The sequence below is a fragment of the Empidonax traillii genome, unplaced genomic scaffold (genome assembly GCF_003031625.1).
Source record: "Empidonax traillii isolate 1590-97213 ecotype Southwest subspecies unplaced genomic scaffold, ASM303162v1 scaffold393:size534744, whole genome shotgun sequence".
Classification (NCBI taxonomy): domain Eukaryota; kingdom Metazoa; phylum Chordata; class Aves; order Passeriformes; family Tyrannidae; genus Empidonax; species Empidonax traillii.
Genome location: NW_020955586.1, coordinates 211816 through 225549, shown reverse-complemented (window position 1 = coordinate 225549; position 13734 = coordinate 211816). Strand labels below are relative to the sequence as shown.

General features: G+C 39.6%; 1 protein-coding gene across 10 annotated transcripts in view; it reads left to right on the top strand.

Moving 5' to 3' along the window:
• LOC114062271 (sodium channel protein type 5 subunit alpha-like) overlaps positions 1-13370 on the top strand; it is a 216818-nt gene extending 203448 nt beyond the window's left edge. For all 10 annotated transcript variants that reach the window (XM_027893534.1, XM_027893533.1, XM_027893532.1 and 7 more), the window contains 5 exons: positions 2878-2931; positions 4424-4561; positions 5881-5985; positions 6482-6752; positions 8512-13370. In XM_027893534.1, coding sequence (XP_027749335.1) covers positions 2878-2931; positions 4424-4561; positions 5881-5985; positions 6482-6752; positions 8512-9746 — 1803 coding nt within the window. In that variant the 3' untranslated portion in view covers positions 9747-13370. The remainder of the gene's footprint in view (positions 1-2877; positions 2932-4423; positions 4562-5880; positions 5986-6481; positions 6753-8511) is intronic.
• Positions 13371-13734: the final 364 nt, after the last annotated feature.

The window sequence follows — 13734 nt, the reverse complement described above, 5'->3', positions numbered from 1 at the left end:
CACAGCACCTATGTTTTATAAATCTGTATTTGAGCTGAGCAAAGAAATGTCTTAAATTTCCAGTAGGAGTTTTGTATTTCCCTTGCAGAATCCTTCCCTTCTACTCTATGATCACCTCCACATATTTTTCTCAATTGATTTTGAAATTTCAGCCATCTATTGCAGAATACCAAGGAAACAAGTGGACTTTCACGTAGCATCTGACTTTCTTGGAAAAGTTCTCCTTAGGTAGAATGGACTTACATCAAATATGTCCTACAATTCTTTGTCACTTTGGGACTCCAGATAAAGAACGGAGAGATAAGAGAAGCACTCACAGAGCAGCACAGCAAGCAGGAGCTGTAGAGTTAAAGCAATCCCTCCTGCCAGGTTGGAAGTCATGACTGTGCTCATAAATCAGCTACAAAATGGTCATGAGACAGCAACGTGTGTCTAAAGTTACTGAGTTACACGATCTCTTGCACTTCTGTACACTGCAATGCTTGATTTTACTTTTGCAGTGGATGCAAAATGTACAAAGAAGAAGAAGGAAAAAGAAAGGGAAAAAATAAAAATAAAAAATAGAAAGTAAAAAAAGAAAAAGGCCAAACCCCAGAAGTTTACAGATTTAAGGTCTTGCTTTATTTTAAGGCACCATTTGGTCTGAGGGCAGCCAGTGCCATCCCACCTATCCTCCTCTCTGCTAATTTATTGCATTGCAGCTCTAACCGCCAGTCAAATAACAAAATGTAATCCCATCCCAAGATGAGTTTATCAGTAGATAATCTCATCACATGACAGTTTCAGTAGAAAATGGTGTTTCTCTGGATGGCTTCCAGGCAGGATAATATCACAAACACTCCCATGAAGATTTTGTCACTTCCTTATCCAGACTGTAAGTGGTTACTAATTCCAGATAAATAATTTCTTTTCTCAGTGTTATATTTCTTTCATTCTCAGTATCTTTTACCCTCTGCAGATGAAGTGTCTAGGGAAGCTTTCCAGAAGCCCTGTGGATTTTTAATTCTCTTACTGCTGGACAACTGGGGAAAACAGAAAATCACAGCACTTCATTCTCTTAATATTTGTTTTTTGTCAGATCACTTCATCATCTGTTATCACTACAAACCACTGTGCCTTGCAGTGGAGTCTCTCGTGTCTGTGGTACACATCGAGGGGTAAAATAGCTACTCAAGAGAAAAGATTTCTTCCCAAGTGGGAGAAAAGTACAGCCTAAGATCATATCATTTTGTGCCACAGGGAAAGGATTTCTTGTTTCATCCCGTCCACCCTTCCTCAACGGCACTTTGAGCTGAAAGCTGTAAGCGACTGTAATGGCACCAGAAAACCTTTCATCAGATTAGGAAGAGAATGGCAAAAAAAGGAAAATATTACACCACTTAAGGGGTATCAGCATGAGAGGTTCAAATAATTACTTGTTTTATTAAAACTGCTGATCGTTCCTGTAAATACTTTTCATCTAATGTGGTTTTTAAAACACGGTACCATGGAAGAGGTTTTCCAGGGGGTTCTGATTTGGGAGAGTGCATTAATCTCTTTCAGCCGTGTGCAACTTCTCAAATATTATTTTATATTTGCTCTCATGAGAAATATGATTGACCTCTTGTTCAACATTTCCCTTCGGCTCAGTAGCATTCAGAAGAAACTGGAAAGACATCATTTACCTCCAGGACTTATTATAATAAGAGAAAGTGTATAGTGGAGCACTTCTAAAATCACTGGATGTGCCTCAGCACAACTTCCTGGGTTTCTCCTGGGAACTTCTGGCCAAATTCCTATTAGCCTTATCTGGAATTGGGTGCCCACACAACAAGAGAAAATTCAAACTATGTGTCAGTAGGATGTAAAAAAATGTTGGGTGTGGGTCTTTCATGCACGCTAGTGTAAATCTGATTAAATGAATAAATCTAAAAATGCCTCATTATCTGCTCAGACTGATTTATATTCAGGGTAAGTCTAAATGGGTCAGAAGTCAAATGAGAAACAACTCTAGAGAACTAATATGAGGGCAATGGGGCTTAGGCCAGAGTCAGACCTAATGCCAAGTATGTTTGGCGTAAGGCTATGTCTAATAAGAGGCATATATTGAGATCAAAGAGTCATGGTTTTGCTACAGAATGGTAAAAATCACTTCCACGTGTTTCTCCTGAGATTTCTGTCCTCACCCTTTCTCCATTGAAGGTTCCAGTAAGAGACACTGACTTCTGTGGAATCCTTCCTTGTTTTAATAATCTTAAAGAAAAATTAAACCCCCTGATTTAAGAAAGATAAAGTCTGACCAGTAAAGCAGATTGAGTTTCCAGGGCCAGGCTCTCAGCAGGTGTTGATTGCCTTTGTTACTTCCAAATTATCTGTGATTTGTGCAGCTCCCTGGGCTTTACCACGGTCTTGACTTGCCCTGGTTTAAAAGAGGGCAGAATCCAAGCTTCAGAGGGATCCTGCATCATAGTCATCAGAATGAACAGGCAATATCAGTGGGGTCCATCTCACCTGGACCAAGACTTGTGCAGGACAACACTCTTTGTTTTATATGCAGCTATATCTCTTCATTACTTGAAATTCTTAAGGTCAAAACTTCCAAAGATTTAATTGCCATGTTTTCTCTCCTTCTTAAATTCTCTTTTAAAAACCTCTGTTTTATCCCTACAAGTACAGAAAATCAGGAAACACAAATGGGAAAATGCAGGAGAAAACCATCCTGGAATGATTTTAAATATCAAAATGAACATCAACTCATGGATTTGTATTGCTTTAAAAGATAGGCAGTCCATTAATTGTGTTTAACACTGCATTTTGAAAGTTCAGCACAGAGATGATATTATCATTTCAAGATATACTTATTTAATTTGCTTATATATAATGTGGATTTTTTTTCAGGCCACATTTAAAGGCTGGATGGATATTATGTATGCAGCAGTGGACTCACGAGAGGTAAGTCTCTGCACGGAAATGAATAATTTGCTTTTCCATTGACTTTTGCAGCACTCAAGATGCTTAACAATAAATACAACACAAAAAAAAAAAACACATATAGGTTGCCAGTCCCGATATTATTCTGGTTGGGACAGATGCAGACCTTCACTTTTTGCAGCTGCTACTGAAGCATCACAACCCTGAGATTAAAACAAATGTAGCCCTGCACTGAAGGAGCATGGAGGGACTTCTGGTAAGGCAAGAGGTTGGTGTGAGCTTTAAACTCTGGTTTGAGATGTGCTGGAGCTCTGGGTGCTGGTGACTGCCCGGGTCTTACCTGCATCCTCTACAGCTGTCAGGTTTCCTTAAAAAAAAAAAAAAAAAAAAAAAAAAAAAAAAAAAAAAAAAAAAAAAAAAAAAAAAAAAAAAAACAAAAAAAAAAAAAAAAAAAAAAAAAAAAAAAAAAAAAAAAAAAAAAAAAAAAAAAAAAAAAAAAACAAAAAAAAAACAGAAACAAAAACAAAACAAAACAAAACAAACAAACAAAAAAAAAACACCACACAAAACAAAACAGCAACAACAAAAAAACCCTAACACATTTCCCTTGCTACATCACACATGCTTTGTTTGGTTTTAGGAAGGACTTATTGTCTCCTTTTCCTCTATTAATAGTATTAAAGGAACAAGTTTACACTTAATATTTGAGAGCGCTATCTGGTACTGGGAGTTTGACAGGCTGAATTGAGTAATAGGGAGTCAAGCCTTAAATGGAGGAATAAGGGGTGGGAAAACCTCGTGGCATCACAGGAGCAGAAATGTACCTTTGCAGAACATAGCTCATGATGTTTGTTTATTCTGGTACTACACGTACATATGTTTATCCTCCGTGCTGCTGAATGAAACTCATGAGTTACCCATGAGAAAATACAGCATTTCGGGAATGGAAGTTCCTGGCACCTTGTTTGCATGCACCTTTGGAGCTGATGGGGCAAATCTGAGCACTGTTGCCAAGTGTACAGGTGACCTGAGGTTATTTGCCTGCGCTGCTCAGTTATTCAGCGAAAGATCTTATTCAATTCCACCCTTCATTAAAAAAAAAAAAAACAAACAAAAAAACTTATAAATACAAGGTTTTTTCAGTAGCATTTAATTATACTGGATCATAGTTCTGGTTTTTATAAGTTCCATTAGATCATGTAAGTTTTAGAATAATCAGAAAATTGATCCTTTTCCCCTTAGGGTTCAGACTGAGAACATTTTAGAAGATTTATTCTGGCCTTGCACTTTCTGGACCAGTGTGATCACTTTGACAGTGTTATGAAACATTGCTGAAATGACCATGGCATTGCAGATGCCAGTAGTAAACTTCAGAGACCGAGGAGAGCTGACACCCTTTTTTTTTATGTTTTATAATTTTTATTGCCGTTGGACAGTTCTGATTTAACTGCATCAGTGTTTTGATGTGTGCAGAGATGGTGTAATTTTCACATTTTCCCTTTTCCCTTTTCAGTACGAGGAGCAGCCTGAATGGGAATGTAATTTATACATGTACCTGTACTTTGTGATTTTCATCATCTTTGGGTCTTTCTTCACATTGAACCTCTTCATTGGTGTCATCATTGACAATTTTAACCAACAAAAGAAAAAGATAAGTACTGCATATGCTACACATCATCTCATGATTGCTGCAGAGACCAGGTCACGGGAAAGATTTATCAGCAATGGCTTTGCCACAGTAGCCTCAAGATTAGCAGTGGCAGAGCAACTGCAAAAATCACCTTGCAGGACTTTTACAAAGGCACAGCTGTAGCAGTCCCTAATGTCCCCATAGCATGAGCATCCTGGAAATAAAGGCTGAGGGATTATTTTCCTCCACAGAAAGCAATAGGGTGGCTTCAGGCAGAGGGGATCTCTGGCACAAACTTTGGCACAGGGGCACAGACCACCCTGGTGTCCCTTGTGCACAATTGTCCCTCCAGGAAGTTCATCCTGCTCTCCTCAACCAATTACCTGCCCCAAGGTACCTGGCAAGGGCCGCGGAGGAGCAGCCTGGCCTGAGAGTTTCTCACTGCTTGGTCGGCTCTAATCGCAAGGGTGAGGTTCTTACATTTCCCCCTCTCATCCCCGACCTACCTCAAGTGCTGACAGAACCAGAGTCCTGCTCCTCCATCATTGCCTGCACTGCTCTCTGTCTCCTGCCCCTCACATCCACGTGGGGAACAGCTCCCAGCACTGCATCTCAACAAACTCATAACATTGTGGTTTAACCCCAGCCAGCAACTAAACCCCTCACCTGCCCACTCTCTGCTCCCATGACAGTGTGGAGGAGAGAATCAGGATAATAAAAGGGAGGAAACTCTGGAGCTGAGGTAAACATTGTTTGTTAGGGAAAGCAAAAGCCACACACAGGCAAAGCAAAACAATCCACCAGTTCCCGTGGGTAGGCAGGTGTTCAGCTATCCCCAGGGAAAGCAGGGCTCCATCACACGTAACAGTGGCCTGGGAAGACAAAGGCCATCATGCTGAAAGCCCCCTTCTCCCTTCTTCTTCCCCCAGCTTTGTATACTGAGCACGGTGCCACACTGTATGGAATATCCCTTTGGGCAGTTGGGCTCAGCTGTCCCAGCTGTGTCATTCCCAGTTCCTTGTGCACCCCCAGCCTGCTCATGAGCAGGGGGGTGAGAGATAAGCAGAAAAGGCCTTGAGAAACTGTGTGAGTCCTGCTCAGCAATAAAAACACCCCCGTGTTATCAACACTGTTTTGGGTACCAATCAAGCGTAGCCCCAGCCTGGTTACTGTGCAGAAAATTAACTCTATCCCAGACAAAACCAGCACACCTTCTTAGATATTTTGAAGAAAGCTACAATAAAAGGGAAATGAAATGGGAGAGTATGCAACCTTGAGCTTTGGAGTGGGTCAGTAGAGTTCTCTTCATCAAAAGTAATAGCGTTGTTCTCACCCTATACTTAGGTGGCCAGGACATTTTTATGACAGAAGAACAGAAAAAGTATTATAATGCAATGAAAAAGCTGGGATCTAAGAAACCTCAAAAGCCAATCCCGAGGCCACTGGTAAGAACAGCATAATTTAGTTGAACTTTGTTTAATAGCTGAACGGTTTTTTAAGTAGAATAAATGCAATTCAACTCTCCAGTGTGGGAAGGTTTATTGCTCCCAGATGAAAGGCACTTTGTAATTATATGTTTTGATTTTGGATGATATTTGCAAGTTCAGTGACCTGTGGTACAAAATTCCCACTGTTCTGCAGCATTGACTAAAATTTCAATTTACATATGCCACTTATTCCAGTGGCCACCTGCCTGCATTGAATAAATTCATGGCCACAGTCCAGTGTCTTGTTTTCAGTAGTTTCAAGAAGCATTAGGAGTAAATGGGTTTGAAAACTCTATCATAAAACCACTCATCACCACCTTTAAGTTTATGGAGTTCTCATTAGAAGCAGTGTATATTGCCTGTTTTCCTCTACTTTCTGATCAGTGAGGAGAGGATTATGTCATCATTTTGACACAGCTCAGTTTTCCTAACTAAACCCTCTCCTTTCCCCCAGAACAAATACCAAGGTTTTATTTTTGATGTCGTGTCAAAACAAGCCTTTGATGTCTCCATCATGATTCTCATCTGCCTTAACATGGTTACCATGATGGTGGAAACGGATGACCAAAGTCAAGAAAAAGTCAACATCCTCCATAAAATCAACATGCTTTTTGTTGCCATCTTCACTGGGGAGTGCATCTTCAAAATGCTGGCTCTGCGACACTACTACTTCACCAATGGCTGGAACATATTTGACTTTGTGGTCGTGATTCTGTCCATCGTAGGTAGGTGACCCTGGATTTTTCACCCAGACTCCAGAGTTAAAAAGGCAGACATAAAATTTATTGACAAAGTTAAAGGCTTTGTGCAGTAATGTGCGCTATCAACTCAGAGAAATGAAATCCTAAACACACTTTTTTAGTACGTAATTTTAATCTAACATAGTGCTGCCAAACAATAACTGGTGTGATCAGCAAAATTATGAGGCTTATTATACCTTTATTATCATACCTGAACACCCTTATTGGTTCATGGTGATAAAACACGATCCAGAACTGGCCACCACATACACTTAATACCAGTTCTGCTTAACAGTCAAAGATAGAGAAGTAAGAAAGCCACATGAAAAAGGGTACATGTGGATTGTTATTGCTTTACTGTTTATTTTTTTATTACAACAGCGTGAAATAGTCCTTCATGGCAGGTTTGAGCAGTGCAGTGAGTATGACTGTTCTCAGCCCCATTGTCACTAGAGCTCCACACCCTCATATATCCAAGGGATGGAACAGAAAGACACAGTTTTATTGTTAGTTTGTGCTTTTTTTGCTGTTCTGCAGTCCCAACCCCAGATCATATATTGGGTGCTACAGAAGTGCAAGTCAAGTCTGAGTTTGAAATCCTACCAAAACTGTTTTCATTACAGTTGGAAATAAAGTAGCAACTGGAAGATGGTCAGCTGATCCAGTGAGCAAAAGGAGCTCAGAAATTCAGCTCTTCCAAAAGAAAGTTTCCATTTTGAAGAGGGGAAGAGTTAAATGAAAAAGTGCCATGTTAGGAAAACAGAGACCTGTCATTGACCGATGCTCTTTTTGCACTAAACACTCTCCAGTGGACCAGGGAACCTGCAAGATCCCAGTGCAGGTCTCCAGTGTCCAGAGAGCAGCCTGTGCTCTGGGGGCCTTGAATGACCTGATTTGAGGTTTCAGAGATTTGAGTCCCCCCAGGGAACATCAGTGCCATGCAGCTGTCATCAGAACCTTGATGCTGGGTGCTCTGGGTATGCCCATTGCAGTCAATGGGTGTCCTGTTGGTCGTAGTGCTGCCAGTAGTCAACCAGGTCATGTCAGTGTCAGAGGCCTTGGGCTGTGCCACCTCTGTCAGGTGGGACACATGAGCTCAGCACAGCTCGGGGCAGCCAGGGACTGTTGGCATCAGACAGTCTGGACCAAGGGCTCTGTTTCTGCAGGAAGAGTTTAGTTATAGGGATGCAAGCTCATCTCCTTCCTAGTACAATCTTAGCCCTTAAACCCCTCCCAGCCCATCAGGGAAACTGGAAAAATTTATAAGCAACCAGCCAGCCAAGTGGCTGCATAGTAGAAACCTGCACTGTTCCAGTGATGGCTCAGAAAAACAGGGCCAGCACACCAGTGCTTCAGTGCTGACTCACTAATATTTTACAGACAAAAATGTGATCATGTCAGAAAAATTCTGACCATCTGCACTCAGGATAAATTTCTCAGGTGGGTCATGGCCAAAAGCTGCAGTTATTTGTGTCCTATCTGAGTTGGTCCTGGGTTATCATCCCCAACAGGAAAACTTTCCCTTACTGAAACTGCCACTACCATTCTTTGCTCTAATGTCAGCACAGTCTGTATGGATTAAATGGGCATAAAAGCACCAACAATGCCATTCCCTTTATTGTAGGCCTTCCAATCTGGGGAACTTTTCATTTATTTTCTCAATGATCCTTACTGATGGCTTTAAAGGAAAGCCTGAGATTATTTTCCATGTACTAACTCGTTGTTTGTCTCTTTTCTTTTCAAGGCACTGTACTTTCTGACATCATCCAGAAATATTTCTTCTCTCCCACACTCTTCAGAGTCATTCGTTTGGCTCGGATTGGCCGGATCCTGAGACTCATCCGGGGAGCCAAAGGAATTCGAACTCTCCTGTTTGCCTTAATGATGTCCCTGCCTGCTCTGTTCAACATTGGCCTCTTGCTTTTTCTGGTCATGTTCATTTATGCCATTTTTGGCATGGCTAACTTTGCCTATGTTAAGAAGGAGCATGGGATTGATGACATGTTCAACTTCCAGACCTTTGCTAACAGCATGCTCTGTCTCTTCCAAATCACCACGTCAGCTGGATGGGATGGTCTTCTCAACCCTATTTTAAACACTGGACCACCGTATTGCGACCCAAACCTTCCTAATGCAAATGGTTCAAAGGGAGACTGTGGAAGCCCTGCTGTAGGGATTTTATTCTTTGTTACATATATCATTATATCATTTCTCATTGTTGTAAACATGTATATAGCCATTATTTTAGAGAACTTCAGTGTAGCCACTGAGGAAAGTACAGAGCCTCTAAGCGAGGATGATTTTGATATGTTCTATGAAATCTGGGAGAAGTTTGACCCTGAAGCCACTCAGTTTATTGAGTATTCTGCACTTTCAGACTTTGCAGACGCGCTGTCAGAACCTTTGCGCATAGCGAAACCAAACAAAATCAAACTCATAGCGATGGACCTGCCCATGGTCAGCGGAGACAGGATCCATTGCTTGGATATTTTGTTTGCTTTTACAAAAAGGGTGCTAGGAGAATCCGGAGAGATGGATGCCCTTAAAATACAGATGGAAGAGAAGTTCATGGCGGCGAATCCGTCTAAGATCTCTTACGAACCGATTACAACAACTCTCAGGCGGAAACAAGAGGAGGTCTCTGCCATCGTCATCCAGAGGGCCTACAGGAGACATTTGTTCCGGCGCTCCTTGAAGCAGGCATCTTACTTGTACCGGCACAGAACTTTGGAGAGCAGCATCCTCGAGGACGATGCACCCGAGAAGGAGGGTCTTATCGCGTTCATGATGAACGAGAACTACGGCAGGCCAATAGACAAATCCGAAACTCTGTCCTCCACCTCTTTCCCTCCGTCCTACGACAGCGTCACCAGGGGCACGAGCGATAATCTCCAGCTGAAGATAACGGACATGAGCAAAAGCGATGAGGCTATGGATTGTCTTCTCTCGCCAGACAAGGATAAGGAATCAATTGTTTAAATGTTTGTTTAGAATGCTTTAAAATATTGTTTACAGAATGTAATGCTGTAACTACACAATGATTGAAGCAGCCTTCTTATTAAAAATTAGTTGCAAAAGAAACAATGGAGTTTTTACCCTTAACCACAGGAGTCTAATAAGTCATATAACCTTTGACCCTGCTCTTTTTGACTTGGTTCAATATTTATATTTATATATGCACAGGAAGAATCTTTGCAGGGTCATAGCTGTTATATCAATGGTGTGAATAAGAATAGGCTAGACTGTAAAACAGTAAACACAGTGTATATCTATCCACAGATAAAGCCTGGCTGTATACATTCATTTAAGGTCTTACTCATATTAGTGTGTTTACTTATGGCGATGTATGACCTTGCATTCTAAAAAGAAAAAAAAAATATCACAGCTGCTGTAGCAAAATGTAACACTTACTGTATATGTTGTGAATGGTCTTTCATAAATTTATTATATTTGATATTTTTTTACTTAAAAAAAAAAAGTCTCTTTTTCCATGGAGATTATTGATCCTTACACTCTTCATGATGAACTCTGAGTCAAGGTAATAGGAACTTGCGGGATCCCCATCGCTTGAAGAGGAAAGTTGTTGCAAATAAAAGTATCAAATTAGCAACATTTAAACTGTTTATTACACTAAGCCCTCCCTCTTGGGACTTGCAACTGCACGTCAGCAGAAACACACACACACAAAAAAATACAGAACAGCAAATGATGTCAAAACAATGAGAGAAATGGCTTGTTCTATCCTTCAGGAAACTAGACAGTAATGGATTCTGTTTGTAAAACTGTTAATAAAAGCACTAATTTTTTTAGTATGTTTCAAGAATCTGCTTTGAAATCCGCAATCAAACTCGCCATAGAAGTAGCGCATCACGTCTGTGTGTAGTGCTCTGAAGCACCATCTATGCTGGCAAAGTTTCTGTTAAGGTAGTGGGATAGGATATGTTTTCCCCAGGAACACTGAGCTAAGCAGCCTTATTGGGATCTCTCTGCATCAATATTACTCACAAAAAATATTACTACTACTACTAATAATAATAATCAGTCAATGCCAACTGGACCGTGCAGAATGGCTGTGACAGTGTGAGCAAGAAGGTGGGAGGGGAATTGCCTCTGGATCTGTACATAAATGTTGAGGTTTTGAATCCTGTTTACTCAGTGTCCATCTTTCATTATCTCAGATGGCACAGTTAGATTTCTGGGGAAGGACAAGAAATGCAGGAACCAATAAAAAGAACCTACTAGATAATAGATATATCCTCATTCCTGTAGGCAAAGTAATATTTACAGTTGATGTGTCCCTCAGCTTCAGGCCAAAGAAATGACAGTGGGGTGAAAGGTGGATGTGTGGCTGTAGAAAAGTATTAGAGGTTTTACGTGCTAACATAGATTATTATTTATTATTAATCTTTCAGCCTCGATAGAATGTGAGAAATTATTTATGGAATATAGAGACAAGTCCATCATTACAGACAAGTTCTTTCTTTTTCACTTTCAGACTGATTGTACTTGGGTTTGGTTGGACTTCATGGAAAATCTTGAGATTTCTGTAATGAGCCATTGCACTTTAAGGAAGAGTAATTGTGCTTTTCACCTTGGAGAAGCAAAGATATCTAGAATGTATTTAAGGTGTATTGTCATTACATTTAGTTACATCCCAGGTTGTAAAGGAGTCAAAAACCATGTGGGGTTGGCAACAAGAATTAAAACAACATGTTACAGTCGAGTTTATCTATGGCCATTGTTATCTGTCCTCTAAACAAGTCAGAATATGTAAGATGACATGTCGAAAGGATGACAATGTATCTGTGTAAATATGGGCTAATAATATTCTCTCCATTCATTGAGAGGTGTCTCAGGCATTCACTTGAGAGTGGTCTATTGGTTAATTCAGAGGATTTGCCATCAGGATTCCTGGGGTCTATTCCTGATTCTTACTACATGATTTTTAGGCAAATAATTTAACCTATCTGTGCCTCAGTTTACCCATCTGTAAAATGGGAATAATAATACTTACCTACCTCACAGGGGTGTTGTAAGACTTTCTGGTTGCAAAGTGCTATAAGGGAATGAACCGTACTATATAAGTATTATTATAATCATGCTCTCTTGCCCTTTTAACCCCATGTCTATGGTGTATAACATAGGGCTGTTCCTCTGGGCATTTTGTTGCCTTTAAATCTTGTATGTAATTAGATTCTAACTTAAGGGGACTACTCTTCGTTCCTTGAAGTGAAAACTCTCTTTATTCTTTCCCCACCACCCCCCCCAACCCCTAACCTCCCCTGAAAAAAAAACAAACCAGAATTGCTCAAGGCTTCTCAAATTAGAGAAACTTTATACGAATTCCCTGTGTATTTATGCTGTAATGTTAATCTGACTGTACATATCACCCAAAAAGAGTATGCGATTTTTATATTTATATGCATATATATATATACACACATACGTATATCTATACATATATATGTACCTTGTGAGTTTATAGAGTGGCTGACACTCAGAGGACACGACTTACTGATTAAAATGTTTTCTCCTCAATGGGATTTATTGATCATTAGCAACAAGCTGCTGCCTATAATGAAACTGTTTAATTAGAAAATAGTACATTCATTACTTGCTGAACAAGCATTTATTGGCTGACAACTAGTAAAATTATTTTCCTTCAAAGCTTTACAATTAAAAAAAAAAAAAGAGAGAGACAGAAAAATGCAAAGAAAAAGGAGAACTTCTCATGTGATTTTTTTTCATGTACAATGTAAACTGTTTGAAACCCAAGGAAAATGCCAGCCTGCACTCAGAAGTATGTTGTTGGTCATACTGTTTTAAAAATATTTTAATTATTTTCAACTTATATTAGAAAATATTCAACTACTGTTCTTATTAAGAGTCAGGCCCAGTAATGAATGGGATGTAAAGAGACAATTAGCTGGTCACTGATTATATTAGAGAAGCGCTCTTCCTCTGGTCATTTCACCCTTGAGTTGAACATTTTAGTGTCACTGCTGTGAGACCCTATAGTACTGATGCAATTACAAATGGTTCTGTCTTTTACCCAAAACCTGTAAAAAAGAAAAAAAAAAAAAAAAGTAATGCAAAAAAAGTCTGAAAGAGGGTCTTAACTCTAGATGTTTACAGTGCAACTTTCTAAAACTGAATTGTAAATTACTTTCAAAACCTTTGTAACTGGAAGGTTGGTTTTCTATTGGGTTTTCTATTGTTTTGTGGCGCATTTCTTTAGGGATGAAGAGGAAATGGTATCTTTGTATGGTTGCAGAACTCCCCTAGAAAATGTCAAATAACCTCACTTGTAGATCCTTATTAATGGAGACGCCGATCCGAATCCAGCCATGATACAACCTCCCGGTGCAGTGATTTAGTTTAAGACACTAACTCAATAGTTGGCCCACACTGTCTATAAGCATGGTGAGTGCTACCATTTTTTTCTGTTGATTTGTTCAAATAAAGGCAACCACATGAATCACTCAAGCTATGAAAAGAGCAAGGAAAATATCAGCCAATATCATAGGACATATTAAGCTGTTTGTACCTGGAAAAATTCAAGTTTATTATGTTTCTTTATTAAATAAATAAGGATAACAAATACGTCCTGTGCCTTTTTTTTTTTTTTTTTTTTTTTTTTTTTTTTTTTTTTTTTTTTTTTTTTTTTTTTTTTTTTTTTTGTTATGTTATCAACATTTATGTTATTATTTCTGTGAGTCTTTTTCAACACATTTGTTTGGGAAATTCATGATGACTTTTTTTAGAAGGCTTGAGGATGAAAACCCCTACAGTTCTTCTTACATTGTAAGGTAACCTACAGGGCTTTAAAGGCTTGATCCAAAGCTTGCTGAAAGTTTCTCTTCAAAGAGAGCCATTTTTAGGATGAACCCAGCATTGATATTTCAACACATCCTTCCTTGGAGAATTAGCTGGAGAAGGAAAGGTTTTACTTGAAACATGGGATCAC